A 26,251-nucleotide genomic window follows, 5' to 3' on the forward strand; every position below is an offset into this window, starting at 1 on the left:
CATGGAATTTTCTCCCAAACCTCCCATGTCCGCACTCCTGAGCAAAATGGTATCCCAGAACGAAAGAAACGCCATCTTCTAGAGGTCACTCGCTCTCTGTTGTATACCACTCAGGTTCCTAAGTATTTTCGGGGTGATGCTGTGCTTACTGCTGCCTTTCTTATTAATAGGGTTCCTTTTGCTGCCTATGATTTTGCTGCCTATGAATTTCAAACAACAGTCAATCAGCTTCTTGACCCCACAACTGCTTCTCATCTTCCTCCTCGTATTTTTGGGTGCGTCTGCTTTGCCCACAACTCTTCCTCCTCTTGGTCAAAACTTGACCTTAGGGCTTTCAAATGTATCTTTCTTGGGTGTTCTGCTTCTCAGAAAGGTTGCAAGTGTTATCATCCTCCCTCCAAAAATTTATTTGTTACGATGGACGTTACTTTTCACAAGGATGAACCTTATTACCGGTCTTTTCTTCAGGGGGCGACTCTAGAAGAAGAGAATCCTTCATCCCCTTTTGTCATTGATATTGTTTGTCTTCAGGGGGAGCAAGCAGATGAGATTGATGTTGCAGCTGAACAAAAGGATCTCATCACCTACTCTAGACAAAAGAGAAAGATTATCCTAAACATACCATGTTCATCTACGCTTCCCGAGCAGGTTCTACCAATCCAAGCAACTGGTAATGAATCTTCTCCTGTTCTTGATGATTGCCCAATTGCTCTTAGAAAAGGAGTAAGGGCCCGTACCAAACACCCTATTTCCAACTTTATCTCTTATGAGTCATTGTCCCCATCCTACCGTGCCTTTGTTTCTTCTCTTGTCTTATGTGTTTGTTCCACAGGGTTGGAAGGAAGCCATCACAGACCCAAAATAGAAGAATGCCATGGGAGAGGAAATGTAGGCCTTGAAGAAAAATGACATGTTCATAATGGAAAGAAGGGAGTAGGATGCAAGTGGGTATTCACAATAAAACAAAATGCAGATGGAACCATTGCTCGCTATAAGGCCAGACGGGTAGTTTATATAAACATTTGCCCACAATGGAAAAAATGAACTTTGTTCGAGCCTTCTTGTCTTGTGCTGCAAATATGGGATGGGAGCTTCAGTAATTGGATGGTGAAGAATGCCTTCCTCAATGGTGATATAGAAGAAGTCTACATAGACATTCCTCCTGGCTTTGAATCATCAGCTACAGCCGACAAAGTATGTAGACTCCAAAAATCACTCTATAGGTTGAAACAGTCTTCCCGTGCCTAGTTTGGCAGATTTCAAAAGGCTATGTTGAAATTTGGCTTCAAACAAAGTAATGCGGATCATACCTTGTTTATCAAGCACAAATAGGCAAGGTCACTGCACTTATTGTTTATGTGGATGATATAGTGATCACTGAAGATGATGAGGACGAAATCACGCTTCTAAAGACTCGGCTAACAATCGAGTTTGAAACTAAGGACCTAGGGCACCTCAAGTACTTCTTGGGAATCGAAGTTTCTAGATCCAACAAAGGAATCTTCATTTCTCAAAGAAAGTATGTTCTAGACCTTCTTGAAGTGACAAAGCTGTTTAGATGCAAGCCTGTGGATTCTCCCATTGAAGTTAACCACCAACTCAGCAACATTGGTGGTGACTCTGTAGAAAAGGAGAGATATCAACGTCTCGTCGGTAGACTTATATATTTATCTCACACCAAGCAAGACATTGCCTGTGTCATAGAAGTTGTCAATCGTTTCCTACATGATCTGAAGACTGTACATCTTGAGGTAGTTTACAGAATTCTTTGGTATTTAAAGTCAGCTCCTGGAAAGGGTATCCTATTCTCCAATAATGGGAATCTGAAGTTAGAATCCTTCATTGATGCTGACTGGGCTAGCTCTGTTGATGATCGAAGATTCACTTCAGGCTACTGCACATTCCTTGGAGGAAATTTGGTAACTTGGAGGAGCAAGAAACTGTCCATGGTTTCCAATTCCAGTGTTGAGGCAGAATATAGGGCAATAACACCAGGGATTTGTAAACTCATTTGGTTGAAGATACTTCTCCAGGATTGAGAATTGCACTAGAGGGGCCTATGAGACTCTACTGTGATAATAAAACTGCAATCAGTATAGCTCATAATCCTGTTCAACATGATAGGACAAAACATGTTGAGATTGATCGACACTTAATCAAGGAGAAGATTGAAGAGGGTTTGATTTGCACTCCGTTTGTTACAACTGAGAATCAACTGGCTGATGTTTTCACTTAAGGCATAACAGTCAAATCCTTCCATCCGATTGTTTCCAAGTTGGGCATGCAAGACAACAATGCACCAACTTATGGGGGAGTATTTAAGGATGACCCAGACCTGGATACACTAAGTGTCCAGGTTCATTATGCACATGTTGCACATGTGATTATACTAGGATTTTATTTCCATTAATTGTGTGATTGTGCAATCATACCATATTTATTAATTCTCAAGATTATAAATAAAGCGGTGGCCTTTGTCTCATTGACAAGTCAATCTATTCTCTCTTCTCAACTTGACCCATTTGGTCTTAGAGGGAGTTTTCCCAGAAAAGAATGTCTTCAACAACTTTTTGCAGTATTTAGGAAGAATAGTATGCTCACCCTTCCATGAAAAACACACAGGAGCAATTAGGGTGGTGAATAGCATTGTACCTTGTTCCAAAATCATGAATGAAAGGTTAAAATTTCAATCAAAATTTCGGTGAAATATCTCGATTTCAACATGAGCTAAAATGAAATCCTCTGCGAAACAAAGGGAAGTTCAGAATTCGGCAAACTTTCAATTCATTTCGGTTAAAATTTCGGTAATTTCGACTCGTTTTGGTGAAATTTCAAACATGAGCATATAGAGGCGAGATTTCGACACATTCGTTGAAATTTCAAGCTTTCGCCTCTTTTCACATGAGTGCTCCAGAACTGATAGAAAACCTCACTTTTGTTTTTTTTAAACAATCCTTCATTTTGCTGATGAATTAAGACTTGATGCTCAATTGTGGAGCATCCACTTCAACATTATGGTATTTTGAACCATCATTTGGCCAAATTTCCCACCTACTGGGCTTTGTTGTGAAGGACTTTGAGAGATTCTTCAGGCAGAGGATGACATGGTTGTTATGTTATAAGGTCCAAAGCCAAACTACCACTTTGGGTCTTTTTTCAATCTTATTATTCAAACATGTGTATACATGCTTAAATGGGCACTCCCTGAAGCTTCAGGGTGAAATTTCAGGTTCTGGCCACCGAAATGGACCAAATTTGCTACCAAATGCCAAAATATTTGAGTTTCGGTGAGTGTCAATTGTCAAAATCCCACCAAAAATCCAATTTTTTTTTACCTTGGCCCCCATTATTACCAAAGTAATAATGGGGTGGAGAACTGTATCAAAGGTATTTCTGTGGAAGCTTCTTGTACTTTTAATTCTTGATCTTTCAATATATTGACAAAAAAAAGGGCAGAATAAATCAAGTAAAGCACTCATGGGCCGTGCTTATCAAAAAAGAAAAAAATATTCAAGATGTAATATCTGTGGTATAAACAGCCAGTGTTGTTATCTACCCGAACTTCAGATTATTTAGATTTTAGGTTGAGGGCAAAAGAAAATGTAAAAAAAAAATGGCAGAGTCACCACATACCCTTCTATCTTCAAGATCTGCAATGTCATCATCAACTTCATCCTCACTATCCTGATCTGACAATACTTGATCCAATGTCATTGGCTTCATGAGAAAACAGTTCATAATTCAAAGCATGTTAGAGCGTAGATTCTGAACAAGCATGTGAGGAAGAAAAGCAAAATGCAGTTGTCATTAGAAGCTACTAAAACTTTGAAGAAGTTAGATGCAATAGAGCAAGATGGAAGTATAATAGAAGTTTAGCACCACATAGTTGGAAAGCCAACAACCGAAATATGCATTCACAACAGTTCTTAAGTTCTTCAATAAGAATGTAAAAATTACTCAAAAGAGTTGGACTAAATAATATTAGTGACAGCTACTAAACAATTTGGCGAAGACATTACAACAAATTAAACTTTCCCATTTACTTATTTGGTTGTCTTTCAGAACGTTTTGGATTTCTTTATGTTTTGTATTTCGAGTAATTTGAAAATTGTTTGCTCATGTAATATCAACCAAACGGCAAGAATCTACCATCACAAGGACTAAAACAGGAAATACCAAGAAATGTGATGCAGGCAGAGGTCCAAGAAGCCCAAATTAGCCTGAAGTTGAACCACCCAATACAAATTATTTTATTTTCAATACACCTACTGATGACAGTAGTTTCAACTTTCAACAGGCCAGAAATTAATCAAATTTTAGAAAGTTCTTGATAAAGGACCTACTTAAGAACAGAAATAGAGGATTAAAAGAATCTCTACGACATTACAAAAATTTCCCAAATAACAAAATTGGATTTTTAACCCAAGCAAACAATGATAAATTCAGATGTGAGACACACCACTAGAGTCATATCTGGTAATGGTTTAACTATAAAGTTTCAAAACCAAAGAACCTGTGAGTACTATAAGCCATGGAGTCTGAACCTGACTACTGTCCAAGTCTGAAAATTTCAGATTACAAATTTTAAGAATCAACCAATGACAACAGCAGAACTAATATTTCAATTAATCAAATGATTAATGCTAAATTCCTAGGATCCCTAACTAGTTGAAGTGCAGAAAACCTCACTACAAGGTTCAAGTTCAAGCCAGAAGCTGAAATCAGAAAAGATCCTATCAACAAACAAAAAAGTAAAAACAACTCAACAATAAAAGCAGCGACACGATATCCCTATAGCAGAACTAGCAAGGGCCAAAGCCATGAAAAGAGAGGAACTGAAAGTCTCCAACTAACTGTCAATGCCAAAACCAGTGTCTTTACACTCATCTTACCTTATTTATAAAGAGAGATTAATAAATAAATAAACTCGTAGAACTAAACAACTAAGTGCCCGCTTGATAACCCTACGGGTGTTTCTGTTCTGGTTATGTGCTGAGAAACAGCAAAACAGTTTTTTCATTTTCTGTGCTGAAAAACCGTTTTTGACCCGCTTGGTAAACTTGTTCTTGGAAACAAGCAAAACCTCCTTTTTGTTTTTTTAAATTAACAGAAGGAATTGGAGAGCTTCTTCCCCAAATCTCAAAACAGAAGGAAACCGTTAGGGTTTCAAAACAAAAAAAAACCCATCTCCAGCTCTGGTTTCAGGTTTCGACAGTTTCATGGCGCGGAGGGGTTTGTGCCGTTTCGCCCTCTAAAAATAACAAGAAGAGATGAGATTTCAACGGTTGAGGCTTGGCCTTTACAATCGTTCCCTCTGGTCGAGAACAGAGGCATTGAAGATGAGATCAAAAGAACAGGACTAGGTTGAGACAATCATGCTCATCAGGCTTCGATCAGAAATCGAACCAAGGATAGAATAGAGACAAACATGAGAAAAAAAAAAAAAAACAGGTGAATCGAACCAAACTCTTACCCAGAGGAGAAGGCAATTTTCAGCAATCCAAGAAGCAATCTCCTTCGTCATTCTTGTTTCTCTTTCCAATGGCGTCAACGGAACCCTCGAGCAAGAACTCTTGGCAATGGTGAATGCTATGAGATCGTGAGGATAAAACCTCTTCTGCAACGCATTTGTGGTATCGGATATATCCCCTACAAGATCATCCCGGGAAGCTCCTTCACATTCTTCACTCCCACTGACTCTGCTCTCTCTTTGCAGATCAGAGCTTGCCATTTTCCCCTTGTAAAGCTTGCTGGTTTTTCTCATTTGAGATCTTGTGTGAGAGCAGCGATGGAGGTTGGAGGACACTAGGTTCCTTGAAGCTTTCTTTGTTTTTTCACAGTGATAGAGGTTGGAGGACACCAGAGGTTCCTTGGAGCTTTGTTCGAGAGAGCAGCGATGGAGGTTGGAGGTGAGAGATGTATATCGTCAAGAGCATAGTGAACGAATATAGGAGTTTTTATCGGGCACACTATTCCAATTTTCAGCCAAGAAACGACAGAACATGTTGGACATGTTTTGTCAAAAGTCTTCCAGGGAGCATAAATTTTGATTTATGTTTCCAAAAACAGTCACAAAAAACACTTCGTTATCAAGCGATTTTTAGGTGTTTTTCTGTTTCTCAGAAGGGAAAAACACCAGAAACTGTTCTCGTAAGGTTATCAAGCGGGCTCTAAGTCTCACTCAAAGTTTAAAATTTTACTTTTCATACCAGAGCCACTCTAATTAGATAACTAACTCAAAAAGCCTCCTACATATTAACTTCAGTCAATGAAAAGAGCTTCTAAAGATGAGGCCCATTCACAAGAAAAGTCCACAACTAAGCCCATCTGGGAAAACTCTAATAAAAAAGGGCGTACCCAGTGCATGAGGCTTCCACCACAGCGGGATCTGGGGAGGGTCATAATGTATGCAGCCTTACCCCTATTTTCACTGAGAGGCTGTTTGTAGACGAGAACCCATGACCACTTGGAAAAAAAAAAACTCTAACAGTTGATTACTGAGACTTATAATGATGAATCTTCATTCACTTTGGCTGAATAAAGACCAGGAACTTTATTGGCAACCAGCAAATGCCCTGCCTGTTTATGTGGAGGCACTTACAGAGGATGCTCCTGCATCAGAAGATCATGGTCTGAATCATCACTCATGGTAATTCCTAAGGATAAAACATAATTGTCACGGCGTCTAGGCAATCCTAGGCAATGGAGAAGGGGAAAAATCAAGGTGACACCTAAAAGTCATCAAGGCATCGGCAGAATCTGAAGCAAGTTGGGAACCAGCGACATCGCTACTAGACTTCCTCGACAAGATCGAAACGTACCTTCAAGACGAGTTGACGAGGGCGTCAACATTACAAGTGGGGGAGAATGAATGAAGTTCAGTTCATGAGACCGCAGCGGAGTGGAGCAGCCGCTGATCGTAGACCACCCTTACCTTAGCTGGATCTCGCTGGTGCCACCTAAACGGTAGGTAGAGTGCCATCCCTTGCTTGGCAGCAGTGGGCTTGGTAGTAGCATAGGTGGGCCCTCGGGCAGTTAGTTCAGGGCGTAGCATTTCGTCCAGCGCTGTTCGCATGGCCTACGGTCGTGGCATGGATGGGGCTTAAGAGTTAGCCATGGCATGGGCTTGGTGCTTAATGGCTTTGTTGTAAACATTCATGTCTCCTTTTGGAAAAGTAGGAAAAACATAAAAGCATCCTTATAGGGGAGTGACAGGTTGTCAAGGAGTGTAGCCTTTGGTTGCCTGCCCCTATGCTAGTGGCTTGAGACCCATTGTCCTGCTACACACTTTGTCTAGTGATCCCCTTTAGATTGCTAGGTTGTAATGTCTTCCTTCAATTAATGAAATTTCTTTGTCTTCCTACCATCTATGTGTCTTCGCCTTGCTTTCCTTCCTTTTGCGGCTTGTTTAGGCTTACTCATAGCATCATGTGCTAGTGAGTGCCACACGGACACCCAATTGAAGAGGTCCATGACAATATGGGCACTGAAACCCACCACCGAGTTGAGATGGGAAAAAATACACCATCTCGCCGAGATCTCGGCAGAACTCGGTTTCGTGGTCTGGCTAAACCAGGGGCGAAACCAAGTTCTAAAACTATGGCCCACAGTTGAGTTGTGAACAGAACTAACAACCGTGAGCCTGTAATCTTATATTTATATTAACTAAGAGCAACTAAGCGCAAGTACATACCGACTTAAGAAAAGAACAGCATTACCCAAACTACCCCTCATCCTAACTAATACTAATAAGTACTAACAGCAAACAGAAAACAATAGCACAGCAGAAACCAATGACAATAATATTACACATTATAATCTCAACAGGCATAATAAGATGTCAGACAGAGCACTCAACCTCTCCAAACCCTGAAGATTCTCTCCCCAGCAATGAATCAAACGCAGAGTACCAATATATGAGCCCGATAACAACAAAGGAACGAATACAAGGAGCTCACCATTTTCCATTAATGACATTTACCCCAAATAATTTATTTCCCCCTTTAGAAGAAGGCTGTGCTAAATCAGCAACAACAACCATGTTTTGTCTATCATTTCCACCTGATGAGTGTCTTGAGCTGACCCGGATTGGAGGTCAGGCTCATTCCAACCATATTTCAGAAGTGGCCTAGGAAAGGAATTTCGACAAAACAAAACGATCTATGGTTCTGAGATCAACATGGGCCCTGCGATAAATTTATCAAAAAGTCTAGGATAAGTTTAATAAGGATCATAAATTTTTCTTTCAATACCAGGTCGTTCATCAAAGTGATGAGATATGAACACGAAAAGATAACTAGAAAATATAACATATATCATGGGGAAGAATGGTAAAAACAACTTCGACAGAGACACTAAGAAACCACCCAAAAAAAAAACGGCACCAGACATTGTTAGAATGTATGTAATAGGGGCACTTTAGTCATGTCACCTTAAGTTGAATCTTCTTTTTTACCTGTTTTACCTTTTACCTCCCTAGGGAGGTATATGTAATTCATATGGAATATATTAGTGAAGAATATAGGCAAGAGAATTCCCACGGTTTTCTCTCTCAACTCTCCTTCTCTTCTCCTCCTCCTCTTCCTAACTCTTACTCCTTGTTCCTTGTTAGAGTCGATCCATACCTACTTTCTAACTTGGTATCAGAGCAGGTTTGAGAGTCAACCAAGCTCACCTTTCTTCTACACCACTCTTTGGAACCCTAGAAAAGTAGAGGGTTCCATTAGAGGCTATACTATGTAAGATATTACACATAGAAGATTCAACACAGCTCCTTTATCCAACACAAGACCTAATGGAGGAGGTTTGAGGGCTTTAGAAGTTGATTGAAGCCCTAGAAACCCAAGACAGATTACCTCCAGCAGCCTCTACTTCTTGTTGTCGATTCTCCTTCATCAAGCCACTATTTGAGTTGGGACTGGGCCTGTTAGAATTGTCCAGGAGTCCTCTTTCAAGCCCCCAGGAACTCGGTTTGTGAAATGGAATGCTATGGGAGTACAACTCAATTTCTTCCAGCCTCACAAGTACCGCCAGATTCTATTTTGCTTCTTTGTTTCATCTAAACTGCCATGTGGGGAGTCGAATAGTTGTTGTTGGTTGAAGAGTTACATTATGAGTGACTTAATGGTTGTTATGGAATGAGGCTAAGGTGCAAAAGGTGCATTTGATTTGATTTTCTTCAAGAAACTGTTGTTTGTTTGCTTGCTGGACTTTTTTTGGGTAGAGTGTACTCCCCATTTGACTTTTAAGTGTGTGCATACCATATCTGTGTCTGAAGTTAGTGGTCCTGTGGAAGCTTCAACTAGTGGTTTGGGTGATACCAACCCTAGTATGACCCTCTTTTGAGAACCCCAATAGCAAGATATCTCTTGTGAAGTAGGACAAGACCAACTATTTGGACTGGGCTCACTCTGTGACGTTATCTCTGCGAAGTAAAGGGAAACTAGGGTACATTACTGGTTCTATTAAGGCTCCTGCATTGACTGATCCCACGTATCTAAAATGGGAGACCGAGAACTCAACTGTCATGACTTGGTTGATTTTCTCCATGAAATCTGAGATTGGTAGAAGGTTTATGAGAAAGGAGACTACAAAGGAGATTTGGGACAGTGTTTCTAAGACTTTTGACCGAGTAGCTGACTCAGCAAAAACCTATCAACTCCTTCAAAAGGTCATCACAATGAAGCAAGGTGACCGGAGTATTTCTGAATACAACACTGTCATTGGTCTCTGAATACAACACTGTCATTAGTCTCTGGGAAGCAACGTGTTCAGATTTTACTTGGTGGGCTCAATCCAGAATTTGAGCTAATTCGACTACAGATTTTGGGGCGGTCTCCTCTTCCATCTTTAGCTGAAGCGTGTAGCTATTTACAAAGTGAGGAGAGTAGAAAAGTCTCCAAGGATACCGCACCATCCCTGGAGAGATCTGCCCTCGCCTCTAGTTCTCACAGAGATTGGCGAGGCAAGGGGGAGAGGCCTAAGGCGACCCCGTGGAGATAATAGATAAAGACTTAAATATGATCATTGTGGGAAATTGGGACACACTAGAGAGATGTTGGGTGCTTCATGGTCATCCCCCTGGTATGCGCGGTGGCAGGAGAGTGGGGGGAGCTAGAGCCCACATTGTGACAGCTAACACTGAGGTTGTGGGGCACCCATCTGGATTACAGGCAGATCCTGACTCCCATTCTAGAGAGGATATTATAGCACTCCGTAGGATGCATACAGAAATCAAAAAACCACAAGAAAAAAAAAATCAAATAAGCTGTCCTCCCCCGTTGACCCAGCTCCTGAATCTTTTAGCCCAAGTTCTCTCGGGTCGGGTCAGTTGGCAGGTTCTAATGGGTTACCCCGTATGTCCCATTTGTCTCCTTCACCCGTTCCCCCACCCTCTTCTACTATCCCCTGCATATCCCCTGCTGCTGGCTACAACCGTTGCTACCGAAGCTCCTCCTCTTCTCACGGTGTGCTATCCCAACTTTTGGGATGCCAGGTGCAACCACCCCTTGCCCAAATGAACCACGGTGTTCTGTGGAACACTCGGGGTCTAAATTCCCTGAGCAAACAAGCTGCAGTTAAAGACCGTACTCGTCTTCACCATTCCACTTTCTGCTGTCTGCTGGAAACCCATGTAAAAGAGCCAAATGCTGCAAAAATTTTGAGCTCAATTGCCCCGGGTTGGTCTTTCCTATCCAACTACACTCACCACACTGATGGACGCATCTGGGTTTTATGGGATTCTTAAAAAATTCAGGTCTCCTTGATCTCCTCTTCGGCTCAATTTCTCCATCTAAGGTTCTCTGACTGCCTCAATCACTTCTCCTTCTTTTTCACTGATATATATGCTTCCAACTGCCATTTACAGAGGTTACATTTATGGGATGATCTCCGCAGTATTGCAAATCTTATTGGTCCTTCACCTTGGCGTATTGGTGGAGATTTTAATGTTATCAGATTTGGAAATGAAAAGCAGGGGGGTGATTCTTTAGATCTTGACTCTATGGCTGCTTTCAATGATTGTATTGATGACTTGGGCATGGATGATCTTCATTGGACTGGTCCCTCTTTCTCTTGGAGCAATAAAAGGGCTGGGATTCACCGTATTGATTGCAAGCTTGACCGAGTTATGGTCAATGATTTTTGGCTTACCTCCTTTCCCTCTTCCTCTGCTACCTTCCATACCCCCAGTATTTCTGACCATAGTCCCATCTCTCTTTCTATACAGCCTTATACCTCCTTTGGTCCTAAACCTTTCAAGTATTTTGACATGTGGTCTTCCCACCCCACTTTTCTTGCTACCGTCAAGGAGACCTGGGAAAAAGCTGTCCAAGCTTTCTCTTCCCACCTTATTGCTTTTCCTAGGAAGCTCAGAAATGTGAAAGATGCCCTTAAGTTTGGAACTCCAACATTTTCGGCAATATCTCCCAGCAGGTCCAAGATTGCAAGGATAAACTCTCTTCCATTCAGCTGCAAATTCAATTGGATCCCCTGAACTGTCAACTTGCTACTGATGAAAAGGCTGCCTCCCATAACCTATCGGTTCTTCTATCTCAAGAGGAAAGTTTCTTAAGGCAGAAGGCTAGAATTAAATGGCTGGAGTTAGGGGACTCCAATTCAGCCTACTTCCATAGATCCCTGAAGTCTAGATCAAACTTCAATGCCATTTTATATCTGGCTGGCCCCGATGGCTCTCCTATTACTAATGTGAAAGACATTAAAGATATGGCTGCATCCTACTTTATGGATCTTTTCAATGGCCCCCCAGGTGCTGCAGATTCTATTCCCAATGATCTCCTCAACAAATTTATCCCTATTGAGCTACTTCAGTCCTTTGGTGCTATTCCATTGGAGGAGGAAATCACCACTGCTGTCCACTCTTTCAAGGTGAACCGTGCTCCTGGTCCGGATGGTTTCAGCATGGGTTTCTTCTTAGCCTCTTGGAGCATTATCAAGGATGACCTTATCAATGCCATTAGAAGCTTCTTCTTCAATCCTAGCCAAATCAAAGGAGTGAACCATACTTTTCTTTGCCTTATTCCAAAAAAAGGAGGAGCCTCAGCAATGTAGGACTTCAGACCCATTGCTCTCTGCAACCAGATCTATAAATTCATTGCAAAGATATTGGTGTTCAGGCTCAAGACTGTGGTGGATCTCCGTGTTAGTGAAAATCAGTCAGCTTTTATCCCCGGCAGGAACATATCGGATAATATCCTTCTTTGCCATAAGATTGTCAGAGGATTTGAGAGGAAAAACCATTCTCCAGCTACTCTTATGAAGATTGACATCCATAAAGCTTTTGATTCTCTGAGATGGGACTTCATTGAAAAGATGTTGATCAAGATGGGTTTCCCTGCAGCAATCATCCACTGGATCTATTGTTGCATTTCTTCTCCGAGATTCTCAGTGCTTGTTAATGGCAGCCCGGCCGGGTACTTTGCTTCTACTGTGGGGGTTCGTCAAGGGTGCCCTCTCTCCCCTTATATCTTCACTTTGGCTATGGAAATCTTATCTCAGAAGATACAATCCTTCACGGATCAGCAGCTCATCATCCCCATTCCTAAATGCAAAACTCTCAAGCTTTCTCATCTTGCCTTTGCAGATGACCTCATGATCCTCTCAAAGGCCTCCATCACATCTTTTGAGTCTATTATGCACTGCTTGCAGCACTTCCACGAGCTCTCGGGCCTCCAGATCAACCCTACAAAGTCTCTCCTCTTCTTGGCTGGGATCTCTGAGCTAGAAAAAGCCCCTCTGAAAACTATCTGTGGTTTTCAACTTGGCCAGCTTCCAGTCAAATATTTAGGCCTTCCTTTAATTCCAGCCAGATTATCAGCCCATCATTGTACCCCTATGTTGGATCTCATCAGGAAATGTCTGCAACTATGGAAGGGTAAACTTTTCTCTTATGCGGGTCATTTGGTTCTCATCAAGTCCATGCTTCAAGCTTCTTATATCTTCTGGTCTGGTATATATGGTCTGCCTTCTTCCATCATCAATTCTATGGAATCCCTCATGGCTTCTTTCCTTTGGAAAGGAACTGATTCCACTAGATTTCTCCGTCCTATCAGTTGGGCCTCAGTTTGTCTTCCTCTTGCCGAAGGTGGATTGGGTATTAGAAGGATCAAGGAAGTGAATTCAGCTGGCATCAGCAAGTTGATTTGGAAGATTTTGGGTGGATTGGATTTATTCGGGGCTGCTTAGATCGGATTCTATTTGGACGGTCTCCATCCCCTCGGATGCTTCCTAGGTTTGGCGCAATATTCTGTACTCCCGCCCCCGTGTCCTTGGTTCCATTCACTCTCACATTGGTGATGGAAACTCCACTTCCTTGTGGCTGGACCATTGGCACCCTATGGGAATTCTCCTCCACCAAATCACCTCCAGAACTATCTATGGCTCCGGATTTCCTAGAAATGCTTTGGTGGCTCATATCCTTAATGGAAATGGCTGGGTCCCCCCTCCAAACCCCAATCCTGAGCTTGCCTCTATTTGGAATCTGTTGCCTTCCATACAGAGAAGACCCATTCTGAGGGGTGATTGTGTTATGTGGCAGCCAAACTCCTCGGGTTCTTTCAGCTCCAAAGCTGCTTGGGACCTTATCCGGCACGTCATCCTCTTGCTCCTTAGAGGAAGCTTGTCTGGTTCAAGCATCATATCCCCCGGCACTGCTTCACGGTCTGGCGAGTCTTCTCCAACTGCCTTCCAACGCAGTCTTTTCTCCAGCATCGTCACATCTCGGTCTCTCCTTCCTGTGATCCTTGTTGGAATGGGGTTGAAGATTCAAACCATCTCTTTTTTGAGTGCCCTTTCTCCCAATCCATTTGGAAAGGCATTCTTGCCAAATGCTGGCCAAGGTCCCGCAGGATTCTCCCTTTTGATAGAGAATGGCTTTGGGTTGATATAACCTTTGGAGGATCCTCTTTGTGATGTTGTCGGTAGGCTGGCTTTTTATGCTACGATCAACCATATTTGGATGGAGCATAATTTACGGAAATGGACTACCAAATCCCGCTTTATAAGCCAGATTTGGAACTCCATTTCCTTTTAAATTACTTCCAAACTCAATTCAGTTGCCCCTTCCTCTTGTAAGGACACCCCAAGGAACAGGCTCATTGTTGTCTCCTGGGGTCTCCCTTCTATCTCCCTCCTAGCTGTGGGCTCTTCTGTTTGAGTCCTTTGGCTTTGGTTCTTTGTTTGTTCTCCTTTCCCTCCTATTTGAGGGCTGTTGTTCCTTTTTCTTTAGTAATGATATTTTTATTCACCCATAAAAAAGGATGCATACAGACTCCTTGGTCGCCTTGGACGCCATGGTGGGCGCCTTACCGCCATAGTGGTGTCGCCTTGCTTTTTCTCCCTCTAAAACGCCATGGTCACCTTCCCGCCTTGATAACTATCGTAGGATGATATCTCAACTTGGCCATTCTTCTACTGCTCCTACAGGGTTAGACACCTCGGCCTCCGACTTGCGGGTCTCTACATCTGCACCTTCCACTAGTCCCTCTTGGGTCATTGACCCTAGTGCCACCGATCACATGACTGGTATGTCTCAGGGTTATGATTCCTACTCTATTTGCTTGGGTAGGGATAAGGTTAAGGTTGCCGATGGTTCCCTTTCTTCTATTTCTGGTAAGGGTAGTGTTCAGGTCACTTCTTCTACTTCTCTTGACTTTGTCCTTCATGTTCCAACTTTGCCACTAATCTATTATATGTAGGTCACCTAACCAAATCTTTGAATTGTTGTGTCACCTTCTTCCCTTATTGTCTTTTTCTGGATATGGTGATGAAGAGGATTATTGGCAGTGGACATGAGGAGAAAGGACTATAAATTCTTGAGCCCTCGCCCAACTGTTTTGCCTACTGCTCAATCCTATGTGTGTGGCCGGAGTGACAACAGTATTATGGATTCTGTGATGCTTTGGCATCAACGTTTGGGCCACCCTTCTTTTGTTGTTATGAAAAAACAATTGCCCCCCATTTGTTTACTTCTTTTTCGCCTTCTCATGTATTTTAGAGTAAACCATGTATTTTTGCTAAGCATTGTCGCTCATCTTATCCCTATCACGGTAATAGATCTATCGTTCCTTTTAATATCGTGCATTCTCATGTTTAGGACCCGCCCCCCACCATCTCTCTGTTTGGTTTTCGTTATTTTGTTTTCTTTGTTGATGACTATTCGCGGTCCACTTGGACCTTTTTGATTAAGCAAAAAAGTGATGTCTATGGTGCCTTTAAAATTTTTATCAGTTGGTTTTTACTCAATTTGGTACTCGCATTCAAATGTTTTGTTCTGATAAAGGGGCGAGTATATGCATGGGGGCTACAACAATTTTTTACTGACAATGGCATTATCCATCAGGTTGCTTGTGTTGACACCCCCCAACAAAATGGGGTAGTTGAGAAAAAAAGGGTATTTGTTAGAAGTCACTAGGATTCACTTGTTTGGCATGCATGTCCCCTAGACTTTTTGGTCTAATGCTCTTTTTGTTGTTGCCTTCTTAATCAATCGCATGCTCACTCAACTTCTTGGTTCCAATCTCCTTTGGAAACCTTCACCTCAGGCTCCTGCTTCCTCCCTTCCTCCTAAGGTGTATGGGTTTATCTACTATGTCCATGTTAATAAATCAGCTCGGACTAAGCTTGACCCCCAGGCACTCAAATGCCTTTTCCTTGGATGTTCTTCTTCTACCCAGGAATATAAGTGCTACCATCCTTCCTCCCGCAGGCAACTTCTCTCCAATGATGTCACCTTCTTTGAATCCATACCTTTCTTTGCTTCTCATTATCATCCTCTTCAGGGGGAGAGTAATGGAAATGAACAGGTTATTGATGTCATTCCTTTTTTTTCTCCTTTGCCTATCTCCCTTTCCTTCTTGATATTGGGAAACACAAAGAATTGGATGTTGCTGACATTGATGAACATTCAGGTGTTGATTCTGACAATACGAAGGAGTTAATGTGTACAAAAAAGGTTGCTAGAGGAAGAAGACTTTCCAAAAGTCCTCTTTGGATCCACATCTTGATGTCCACCTTCCTCAGTCAGATAATATTCCTTTTCCTATTTCTGAAATAAATCTTCCCATTGCTATTTGAAAGGGAAACAAAGCTTGTAGTAACCCCATAGCCTAGTTTGTTTCCTATGATGCTATTTCTCCTACAAGGATTTCCTTCTCTATTGCTCTTTCTTCTTCTTCTTCCATTCCCAAGAATGTTACTGAGGCCATATCTGAGGAGATGAGGGCCCTTGAGAAGAATGGTACTTGGACACTTGTTGATCTTCCTAGGGGGAGAGTCCCAGTTGGATGTAGGTGGATTTACACGATCAAGTACTGATCCGATGGTGCTCTGGAGAGATATAAGTCTCGACTAGCAGCCAAAGGATACAATTAGGTGTATGGAAAAATTATCAAGAGACCTTTGCACTTGTGGCCAAACACAACTCCATAAGAGACCTCTTACTAGTGGCGGCCAATAGAGACTGGCCATTGTATCAATTGAATGTGAAGAATGCCTTTCTCCATGATGACCTAGAAGAGGAAGTGTACATGCAACCTCCACCTGGTTTCAAGTTTCCTTCTACTGAAGGGAAAGTGCGTCTCCTAAAAAAGGCACTTTATGGTTTCAAAGAGTTTCCTAAGGCTTGGTTTAAGTGATTTAGACATGCCATCCTAAGGAATGGATATTCCCAAAGTCGAGCCGATCACACCTTGTTAAGCTTGGGAGGTAACGGTATTATAACTACTTTTATTGTCTATGTTGATGACATTATGGTAACTGGGAATGACAAGGCTGATATAAGTAGGTTGAAATCATACTTTGCCCAACAGTTCGAGATTATAGACCTTGGACTCTTGAAATTCTTGGGGATTGAAGTGTCAATATCAAAGGAGGGAATAAATATCTGTTAAAGGAAGTTTGTGCCGGACTTGTTGAAAAATACAAGGATGTTAGGTTGTAAACCAACAAATTCTCCAATTGATCAGAATCACAAGCTTGGTAAAGATTGTGGTCCTCCTCTTATAGATGCAGGAAAGTACCAAAGATTAGTGAGGAATTTGATATACCTCTCCTTGACTAGCCCAGACATTACTTATGCAATTAGACTGGTGAGCCAGTTTCTGCATGCCCCTAGGAGTAGCCACTTAGATGTTGTTTATCGCATCATCAGGAACTTGAAGTCTTCCCTAGGAAAGGGACTTTTATATGCTAGGCACAACCATTTGAGGATAGAGGGCTACACTGATGTTGACTAGAACAGTTCAGTTTCTTACAGATGATCTACATCAGGTTATTGTACATTTGTAGGTGGTAACCTTGTTACATGTAGGAGCAAAAAAAAGCCTGTCGTAGCTAGGTCCAGTACCGAAGCAAAGTTTAGAGCCATGGCTCATGGGGTATGTGAACTCATATGGTTGAGACGGTTGATCCAAGAGTTGGGCTTTGACACTGAGGGAGCTATGCAGCTCTACTCTGATAACAAGGCTGCTATAAGTATTGCTCATAACCCCATTCAGCATGACTGAACAAAACACATTGAATTAGACAGACATTTCATCAAAGAGAAGATTGATTCTGGGTGTGTTTGTACTCCTATTGTGAAGACAGATGATCAATTGAAAGATATATTCACCAAAGGCCTTATCCTCATAGTTCTAAAACTCGGCGAGATCTTGGAAAACTCGACCTAGTCGAGACGAGATAGCATGCGAAATAAAAAATGCAATGTTTCAAAAAACTCGTCCGAGCTTTCGAATATTTCGAGAAATCTAGGTGAAATCTCGAATATTTAGAGAATCTCGACCTCCTCAGTACACCTAGAGTCATAGTATTGTATTGTTGGGACTATATAATATGCATTATGAACTATGTATTATTCATTGTACTTGGGTTGGGTATCTATATAATATGCATTGAGAACACTTCACTGTATCTTGTGGTTTGTAGTAGAAACTTTAAGTCTTTAACTATTTCTTAAATAATTAATCAATATTATATGTTTTCATCCATTATTGCATAATTTACTTGCTTTACTTGCCAATTATGTCTCATATCATTCAAACAAAGTGTAGAATAGGCAATATTACATTAAGGGTTCGGCCTTTACTGCCAACCAAGGGTGCAAATCCAAAACATCAAATTGGGTATTTTTTTTTTCCAATTTGAAGTTTTAAATATGTTTATTAAGACTAAAACAAGCTTCCCTTAAAGTTTCGAAGCCAACTGTAGCCATTTGCCCACTGAAACATAGTTCCAGAAAAAAAAAAAAAAAATAAGTACACTATCTCGCCAAGATCTCAAAAACTCGACCTGGTCAAGATGGCTGTTCGAGATGAGTTTTTGAACCATGCTTGTCCGCACCAATTTAGTACTCTTCTGTGCAAGCTGGGAATTTATGACATTTACTCTCCAGCTAGCGGGGGATTGTTAGAATATATGTACTAGGGGTACTTTATTCACTGGTTTATTGTAATGTCACCTCAAGTTGTATTTTCTCTCTTTTTACCTGTTATATCTTTTACCTCCCTAGGGAGTTATATGTAATTCATATAGAATATATTAGTGAAGAATATAGACAAGAGATTTAATTCTCTTGCCCACAATTTTCTTTCTCAACTCTCCTTCTCTTCTCCTCTTTCTTCTCTTCCTAGCTCTTACTACTTGTTCCTTGTTAGAATCGATCCATACCTAATTTCTAACTGACATATCATAAGGTTTCTTTCAGTGCGGTTAATGTTGTATCACAACTTTATGCTTATATATCATTTTTATTACTAAGTATCAAAATATGTACATATAAACATTGAAGTAAAAAAGGATAACCTATCACCTGAGCTCGGTGGGAGTGGAAGAACTGCCGCTTTTGCAAGTGTGTCCGACTGAAAAAAGAAAATTGGATAAGTAACCAGAAAATAAAGGTTGCTGTGACGTAATACACACATACAGTTGACTCCAGACCATTTAAACTGGCACCTAATTGTGTTAACTACTCAGGAAATTGATGAAGCCATACAAATTGGACATGCATGATCTCCACAATCGCTATACCAACCAAGTTGTGTTTCACTGATCAATACCTTTTGGACACTTTCAAGTTTTGACAGGATAATCAAAGTAGAGAACACTTATATATCTTGGGTAATCACCGATCCAAGTGGTGTCCTTCCAACCATACAAGCAAGATCACTCATTAGCAATTTTACCTCTTTAAGGGATGATAACACATAACATTACCAAATTAAACATCAACAAACAAGTAGCATCAAGAAGAAAGTTTTTTGGTACTAAACAAACAAAAAAAAGTATAGCTCACCCAAAAATAGACAGTAGATACGACATAGAGGCATTTTTTCCCCTTTTATTGTGGGGAACCGGGGACGTAGCCAGCTGAAGCACAGTTGGAAGCCATTCCAACTGAAATGGCTAGTTTCCATGTGGACTTCTCATTTGGTTATTCTAACAGTTAGATGGGTGATAAATAAACTGGATGGACCACAAGCAAAATTTTGGGACCAATCTCAACCATATGGCCCACCTCGAATGGCGCAAATTCCATGGTTTCAAGGATCAAGATTGGCGTAGACAGTAGAAATATAGAGGCATTTTTTTTCCTTTCTTTATGTGGGTGGGATGTAGCCATCCGAAGCACAGATGGAAGCCATTCAAACCATAATGGATAGTTTTGCCATGTGGACAAATGATTTGGTTATTCTGGCTGTTGGATGAATGAGGAATAAACTGAATATAGCCCACACCTTGTATGGGGCTTTCCATGGTTCAAGGATTGGGATCAGATGAGCCAGATAGCCCAACCAGGACGATCCTAGCAAATACCTATGGAATTCAGTCAGAGATCAGGCTAGATTGGCCAATCCAAATCCTGTGGAATACCTATGGAAGTCAGTGTTCCCTTGTTCTATTAGCATTCTATAGACCATTGTTCAAAATTTGGCTGCAATTGAAGAAATATTTCAGTTTCGCTAGAAACCTAAACAAAATGACTACAACAAACAACAACAACAAAGCCTTATCGCAAATAAATGGAATCGGCTACATGGATCCTTGCTTTCCAATCAGCTATATTCAAAGTCATACATGATATGATGCCTATGCTATGCATGTCTTCCCTCACCACTTCTCCTAGGGTTATTTTAGGCCTGCCCTCTTTTGGTGCCTTCCATCTGGATCAAATCACTCCTCCGAACTCCGAAGTGGGGCATTCTGAGTTCTCCGTTGAACATAGCCATGCCTCCTCAAACGACTCTCTCAAAGCTTACATGTATTGGAGCTACTCCTAACTCAGCCCTAATATGGTCATTCCTCAGTTTATTCCTCCTAGTTTTGCCACACATCCATCTCAACATCCTCATCTCTGCTACTCTTAGTTTATCTACATGACGCTTCTTAACTGCCCAGCATTCCGCACCATACATCCTAGCCGGTCGAATGACAATCCTACAAATTTTCCTTTGAGCTTTAACAAGATACGCCGATCACATAGCACTCTGGACGCACCTCTCCACTTCATCCATCCCAATTTAATTCTCTATGCAACATCATCTTCTATAACTCCTCCTTTATTTATGATTGATCCTAAATACCTAAAATAATCACTTTATGGGATTTCCTTCTCATTGATACTCACCACCTCATTACTGTCCTAGTGTTACTCAATTACACACCATATACTCCGTTTTTGTTATACTTATCTTTAGACCTTTTGATTCCAAGGATGATCTCCATAACTCCAACTTGACGTTAATCCCTACCCTTGTCTCACCCACCAAGACAAAATCATCAACAAAAAGCATACACCAAGGAACCTCATCTTGTATGTCTTTGGTTAAATCATCCATGATAAGTGCAAACAAATAACAGCTTAAGGTTGATCCTTGATGTAACCCAATTGTAATGGGGAATTCACTACCATGACCTCCCCCTCACAATTCTTGCGTGTGTCACCACACCAGCATACATATTTTTTTATTATGTCCACATATTTACTTGAAACCCTTCTCTTCTCTAGTATATGCCAAATTAACTCTCTAGGGACTCTGTCGTAGGCTATTTCTTAGTCAATAAAGATCAAATGGAGATCCTCCTTGCCCTCTCTAAATCTTTCCATGAGCCTCCTAAGTAAATATCTTCTATCGTGGATCTTCCTGGCATAAAACCAAATTGGTTCTCTAAAATAATAGTTTCCCTTCTCAGGTGGGTTTCAATACCACTGTCCAATAACTTTATCGTATGACTCATTAGTTTTATACCTCTATAGTTATCGCAATTTTGAATATCCCCTTTATTTTTATAAATCGGGACCATAATACTTTTCCTCCAATCATCTGGCATTTTCTTTCAGCTCATAATCTTATTAAATAGCTTTGTTAGCCAAGTTAAACCATTGATTCCTAAGTTCTTTCAAACTTTTATTGGGACCCCGTCTGGGCCTAGTGCCTTGCCTACTTTCATCCTTCTTAAGGATTTCCTCACTTCACACACCCTAATTTTGCATATATCTACAATATGTGGTGTCTTGTTGAGTAATGTAGTCTTCTGGGGCACTATTACTCCAAATGACTCTAACTCTTCCTTTCTCCCATTTCAGCTATCTTGTAGATAGCTTTTTCCCCTTCTTTTGTGTTCAGATTGTTATAAAGATATTCATACTTCTTCACCCCTAACTTTTCTTAAAATTTTCTTAGCTTCATTTCTGGCAAATTTATACCTTTTTAGACCCTCTGCCTGCTTAGTCCTTTGTCATGTCTTGTCATGTCTTAAAACCATAGTCCGAAATCTCGCGAGATCTCGCCAAGATTCTCGGTTTTCCAATTTCCCGAGTCGAGATGGCCTACGAAACTTAAAATGACAATATCTCTCCGAGATCTCGGTTTGACATAGGAAAATCCCCATCTAGGTCCTTTATAAGAGTGTCAGATCTCGAGATCTTGCTGGAAATTCTTGGTATACAGACACCTATCTATGCCAGGAACCAAGACAGACACTTATTTATGCCTAATATCATTTAAGTAAATGAAATAGTATTTCATTTACTTAAGATATTATTCATAAATAAGCAAATACCCCCCCATTTGAATCCAATAAAAAAAGTTAAAAAATAAAATTCCGAAAGGAAAAAAAGTCAACCCCCCAGTTCACGAACAAAAATTGGATTTTTGGCGATAGGTGTAATTTTCAACTTTCTAATGCTGGGGTTTTTCTCAAATCTAAAAATTTCATAAATCTTATTATGGTAAAACATTGCTAAAAACCAAAAGTGCGGTAAAATATCATTTGTTTAAATGTCAAAAATTATTTTCATTGGAGCGATTTTGTGACATTGCACACGAATTTAGTTTGACGTACATAACTCTTTCAATATAAATCAGATTTTAGCAATCTTGGACTTGTTGGAAAGCTATGTTTTGAAAGCTTTCCAGTCATAGCTTTCCAACAAGTCCAAGATTGCTTAAATCTGATTTATATTGAAGGAGTTATTTACCGGTCAAACTTGATTCGATGTGCGCGAATGCTGTCAAAATCGCTCTGAATGAAAACATATTTTTGGATATCAAAACAAATGAATATTTTACCACACTTTTGGTTTTTAGCAATGTTTTACCATATTAAGATTTATGGAATTTTTAGATTTGAGAAAAACCCCAAAGATTAGAAAGTTGAAAATTGCACCTACGCCGAAAATCCATTTTGTTCTTAACTGGGGTTGATTTTTTCCTTTTGGAATTTGATTTTTAACTATTTTTATTGGATTCAAATAGGGGGGTATTTGCTTATTTATGAATAATATCTTAAGTAAATGAAATACAAAAGCATTTACTTAAATGATATTAGGCATAAATAAGACTGTTTGTCCTGTGTCTGTCCTAGTTTCTAGAATAAGTGTCTGTCCTGCTTTCTCACTAACTGAAACTCCTATTTGGACTTTGTTTTTGCAAAATCTAATAATGCCATTGTGTTTAAATGGCCTAAAATAAGTTGTATACCAATTTTCAAACCCAAAAGAGGTCTAAAACCCACCGAGATAGGCTTTCGAGTCGGAAAAAAAAAAAAGCACAAACTCGTCGAGATCTCGGCCCAACTCGGTTTTTTGCTGGGCCGAGATGGCTCCGAGACCCGAGTTTTCGAACCTTGCTTAAAACGAGTTTTCTTAGTCTTAATGGTTGCTTGAACTTCATCATTCCACCACCAAGTCTCCCTAGAGGCATGATGTTTTTGTTTCGATCCCCCCAAGAACCTTGAAAGTAAACTTGTTGATACAAGATGTCATCTCGTTCCTCATCCTATCAGTGTCTCCCTCAAAATCCCAATTTCTTTGTTTGACCACTTTATCAGGAAATGAAATCAAAGAATCACCTTTTAAGCTCCACCACCTTATCTTAGGGAAAATAGGCCCCCATATATTAGGTTTGAGCAAATGAGGCACATATCCAATACCACCAATAACCTTACAGTCCTTACCTAACAATAATATCAAAACTTCTAGTTAGTTACGAAGAAATCTATTCCGCTGATATGCTGCCGTTTTCTGTACCCACCACATCAGCAAAGCAGGCTGTCTCCCACAACAATACTAGGCTGGTTTTGGAGCCTTGTCCCTGTAGCTGCACATGGACTTGTCTACATTAGCTCTCCCCATCTTGAAACAAAACTCGTCCACAAGTTTAGTGGAGTTATCGAATCAGATTTGCATGACCAGCCTTCATTGGGAGGTTGAGTTCAGCAACTGACAACTCTGCCTGTTGTCCAATTTGTCTTTGGTACCCAATAAAGTAGGAGCTAGTTCAACTAGGAACCAACTCTACAGGCAGAATCTTAAACACAACAACGACAACATCATAGCCTTATCCCAACTTAATGGGGTCGCCTACAAGAATCCTATAAGAGCCAATAGACTAATAATAGAGAAGTACAGGGGGGGAGTGGGGGCATACAACACCGACACAAACTCTAGGGCATCAACCTTTCTTAGCCACATACCGCTTCTTAAGTACCCAACATTCTACTCTAGTTCTCGAGAAGGAGAGTAAAACAAAAAACAGCATCTACATCAAAGTCCAATTAAATAGTCGACTACATGGATCTTTGATCTCCAATCAGCTCTATTTGAGGTCATACTAGGAACAAGGCCTAAGCTAAGCATGTCTTTGTTAACCACTTCTCCTAAGGTTATCTTAGGCCTGCCCCTGGTCCTTTTGGTTCCCTCAATCAGGATCATGTCGCTCCTCCGAACTGGGGCACCTAAAGGCCTCTATTGAACATGGCCATACCACCTCAAACGACTGTCTTATTTACAATTGTTCCCAAATATCTAAATTAGTCACTTTGCGGGATCTCCCTCTCCTCAATATTCACCACTTCATTATCCGTCCCAGAGCTGCTAAAGTTACACACCATATATTCGGTCTTAATTCTACTTATCTTCAGACCTTTTGATTTTAAGGTTCTCCATAGTTCCACTTTGGCTCTAATCCCTGCTTTTGTCTCATCTACCAAAACAATATCATCTACAAAGATCATAAACCATGGGACCTCATCTTGTATGCCTATGGTTAACTTGTCCATGATAAGCACAAACAAATATGGGCTTAAGGCTGACGGTGTAACCCAATTGAGATTGGAAATTCACTACCTTGGCCCCCGGCTGTTTTAACATTAATCACCACAGCCGCATACATATCTTTAATTATGACAACGTATTTACATGACACCCTTCTCTTCTCTAAAATGTCCCAAATTAGCTCTCTAGGGACTTTGCCATAGGCTTTTTCCAGATCTATAAAGAACATATGAAGATCTTTCTTTCCCTCTCTATATCTTTCCATGAGTCTTCTTAATAAGAAAATTACCTCCATTGAGGATCTTCTTGGCATAAATCCGAATTGATTTTTCCAAAATAGTAGTCTCCTTTCTCAAGTCAGTTTCAATAACCCCCTCTCATAACTTCATCGTATGGCTCATTAGCTTTATGCCTCTATAGTTATTACAAATCTGAATATCTCATTTACAAAAAAAAAAATGGGACCACAAAACTTCTCCTCCATTCATCTGGCATTTTCCTAGTGGTCATAATCTTGTTAAACAACTTGGTTAGCCAGGATATTATACCACAAAGCCCTACGTTCTTCCACACCTCAATTGGGATCTTGTCTGGGCCTGGAGCTTTGCCTACTTTCATCCTTCTTATCGCTCCTTTTACTTCAGGCATCCTGATTTTGTGTACATATCTACGCGAAGAGGAGTCCCCATGGATGACACTTTCCGTAGTTCTGCCACTCGTGGAGTCTTCATTAAGGAGCCTGTAGAAGTACTCTTTCCATCTCTCTTCGATGTTCTCATCCTTTGAAAGTACTCTGCCATCCTCACTTTTAATACATCAAACATGGTCTAAATCTTTGGTCATCCTTTCTCTCACGTTAGCTATTTTAAAAATAGATTTTTCCCCATCCTTCGAATTCAGATTATGGTGAGGTCGTCATATTTCTTTGCTTTCGCTTTCGCTTTCCCCACAATCTTTTTAGCTTCGTTTTTGGCGAGCTTGTATCTTTTTAGATCCTTTACCTTTTTAGACCTTTGCCATGATTTAAAGCAAGCTTTCTTTGTCTTAATGGCTGCTTGGACTTCATCACCCCACCACCAAGTCTCTCTAGGGACATGTCGAATACCTTTCATTTCCCCCAAAACCTCTTTAGCAACCTTCTTTATACAGACCGCCATCTCTTTCCACATCGAATTGGGGTCTCCCTCACTGTCACACTTTCCTTGTTTGATCATTTTATTCGTAAATGGACTCAAGGACTCTCCTTCTAATTTCCACCACCTAATCATAGGGCAATAAGGCTTACCTAGCCTACACTTCTGAGAAGTAAGGTACATGTCCAGAACCATCATTCTAAGTTGAGTGGTTAGACTCTCCCTAGGGATAACTTTACAGTCTTTACAAAACATTATGTCGGTATTTCTTGTTAGGAAGAAATCAATTTGGCTGGAATGATGCCCATTTTTGTAGGTAACTAGGTGTTCCTCTCTTTTTGAAAAAGGTGTTCACAATGGGAAGATCATAAGCTACTGCAAAGTCTAAAATTGATACTCCCTCTTCATTCCTTTCTCCAAATCCCTAGCCTCGATGTATACCTTCATATCCTCTACGATCTCTCCCAACACGCCCATTCAGATCACCCACCTATAATAATCTTTTTTCCCTGCCCAATGCCTTGCACTAAATCATCCATGTGTTCCC

The 26,251-nt window shown here is 40.7% G+C and overlaps 1 protein-coding gene across 1 annotated transcript in view; it reads right to left on the reverse strand.

Moving 5' to 3' along the window:
* The window catches only part of LOC122663070 (polycomb group protein EMBRYONIC FLOWER 2-like), a 92,678-nt gene that overhangs the window by 11,259 nt on the left and 55,168 nt on the right, over positions 1-26,251 (reverse strand). Inside the window, exons 16-17 of the mRNA XM_043858777.1 lie at positions 18,827-18,875; positions 3,634-3,717 (exon numbers count right to left, since the gene is read on the reverse strand). Of these exons, the coding sequence (XP_043714712.1) occupies positions 3,634-3,717; positions 18,827-18,875 (133 nt within the window). The remainder of the gene's footprint in view (positions 1-3,633; positions 3,718-18,826; positions 18,876-26,251) is intronic.

Source organism: Telopea speciosissima, chromosome 5 (assembly GCF_018873765.1).
Source record: "Telopea speciosissima isolate NSW1024214 ecotype Mountain lineage chromosome 5, Tspe_v1, whole genome shotgun sequence".
NCBI lineage: Eukaryota > Viridiplantae > Streptophyta > Magnoliopsida > Proteales > Proteaceae > Telopea > Telopea speciosissima.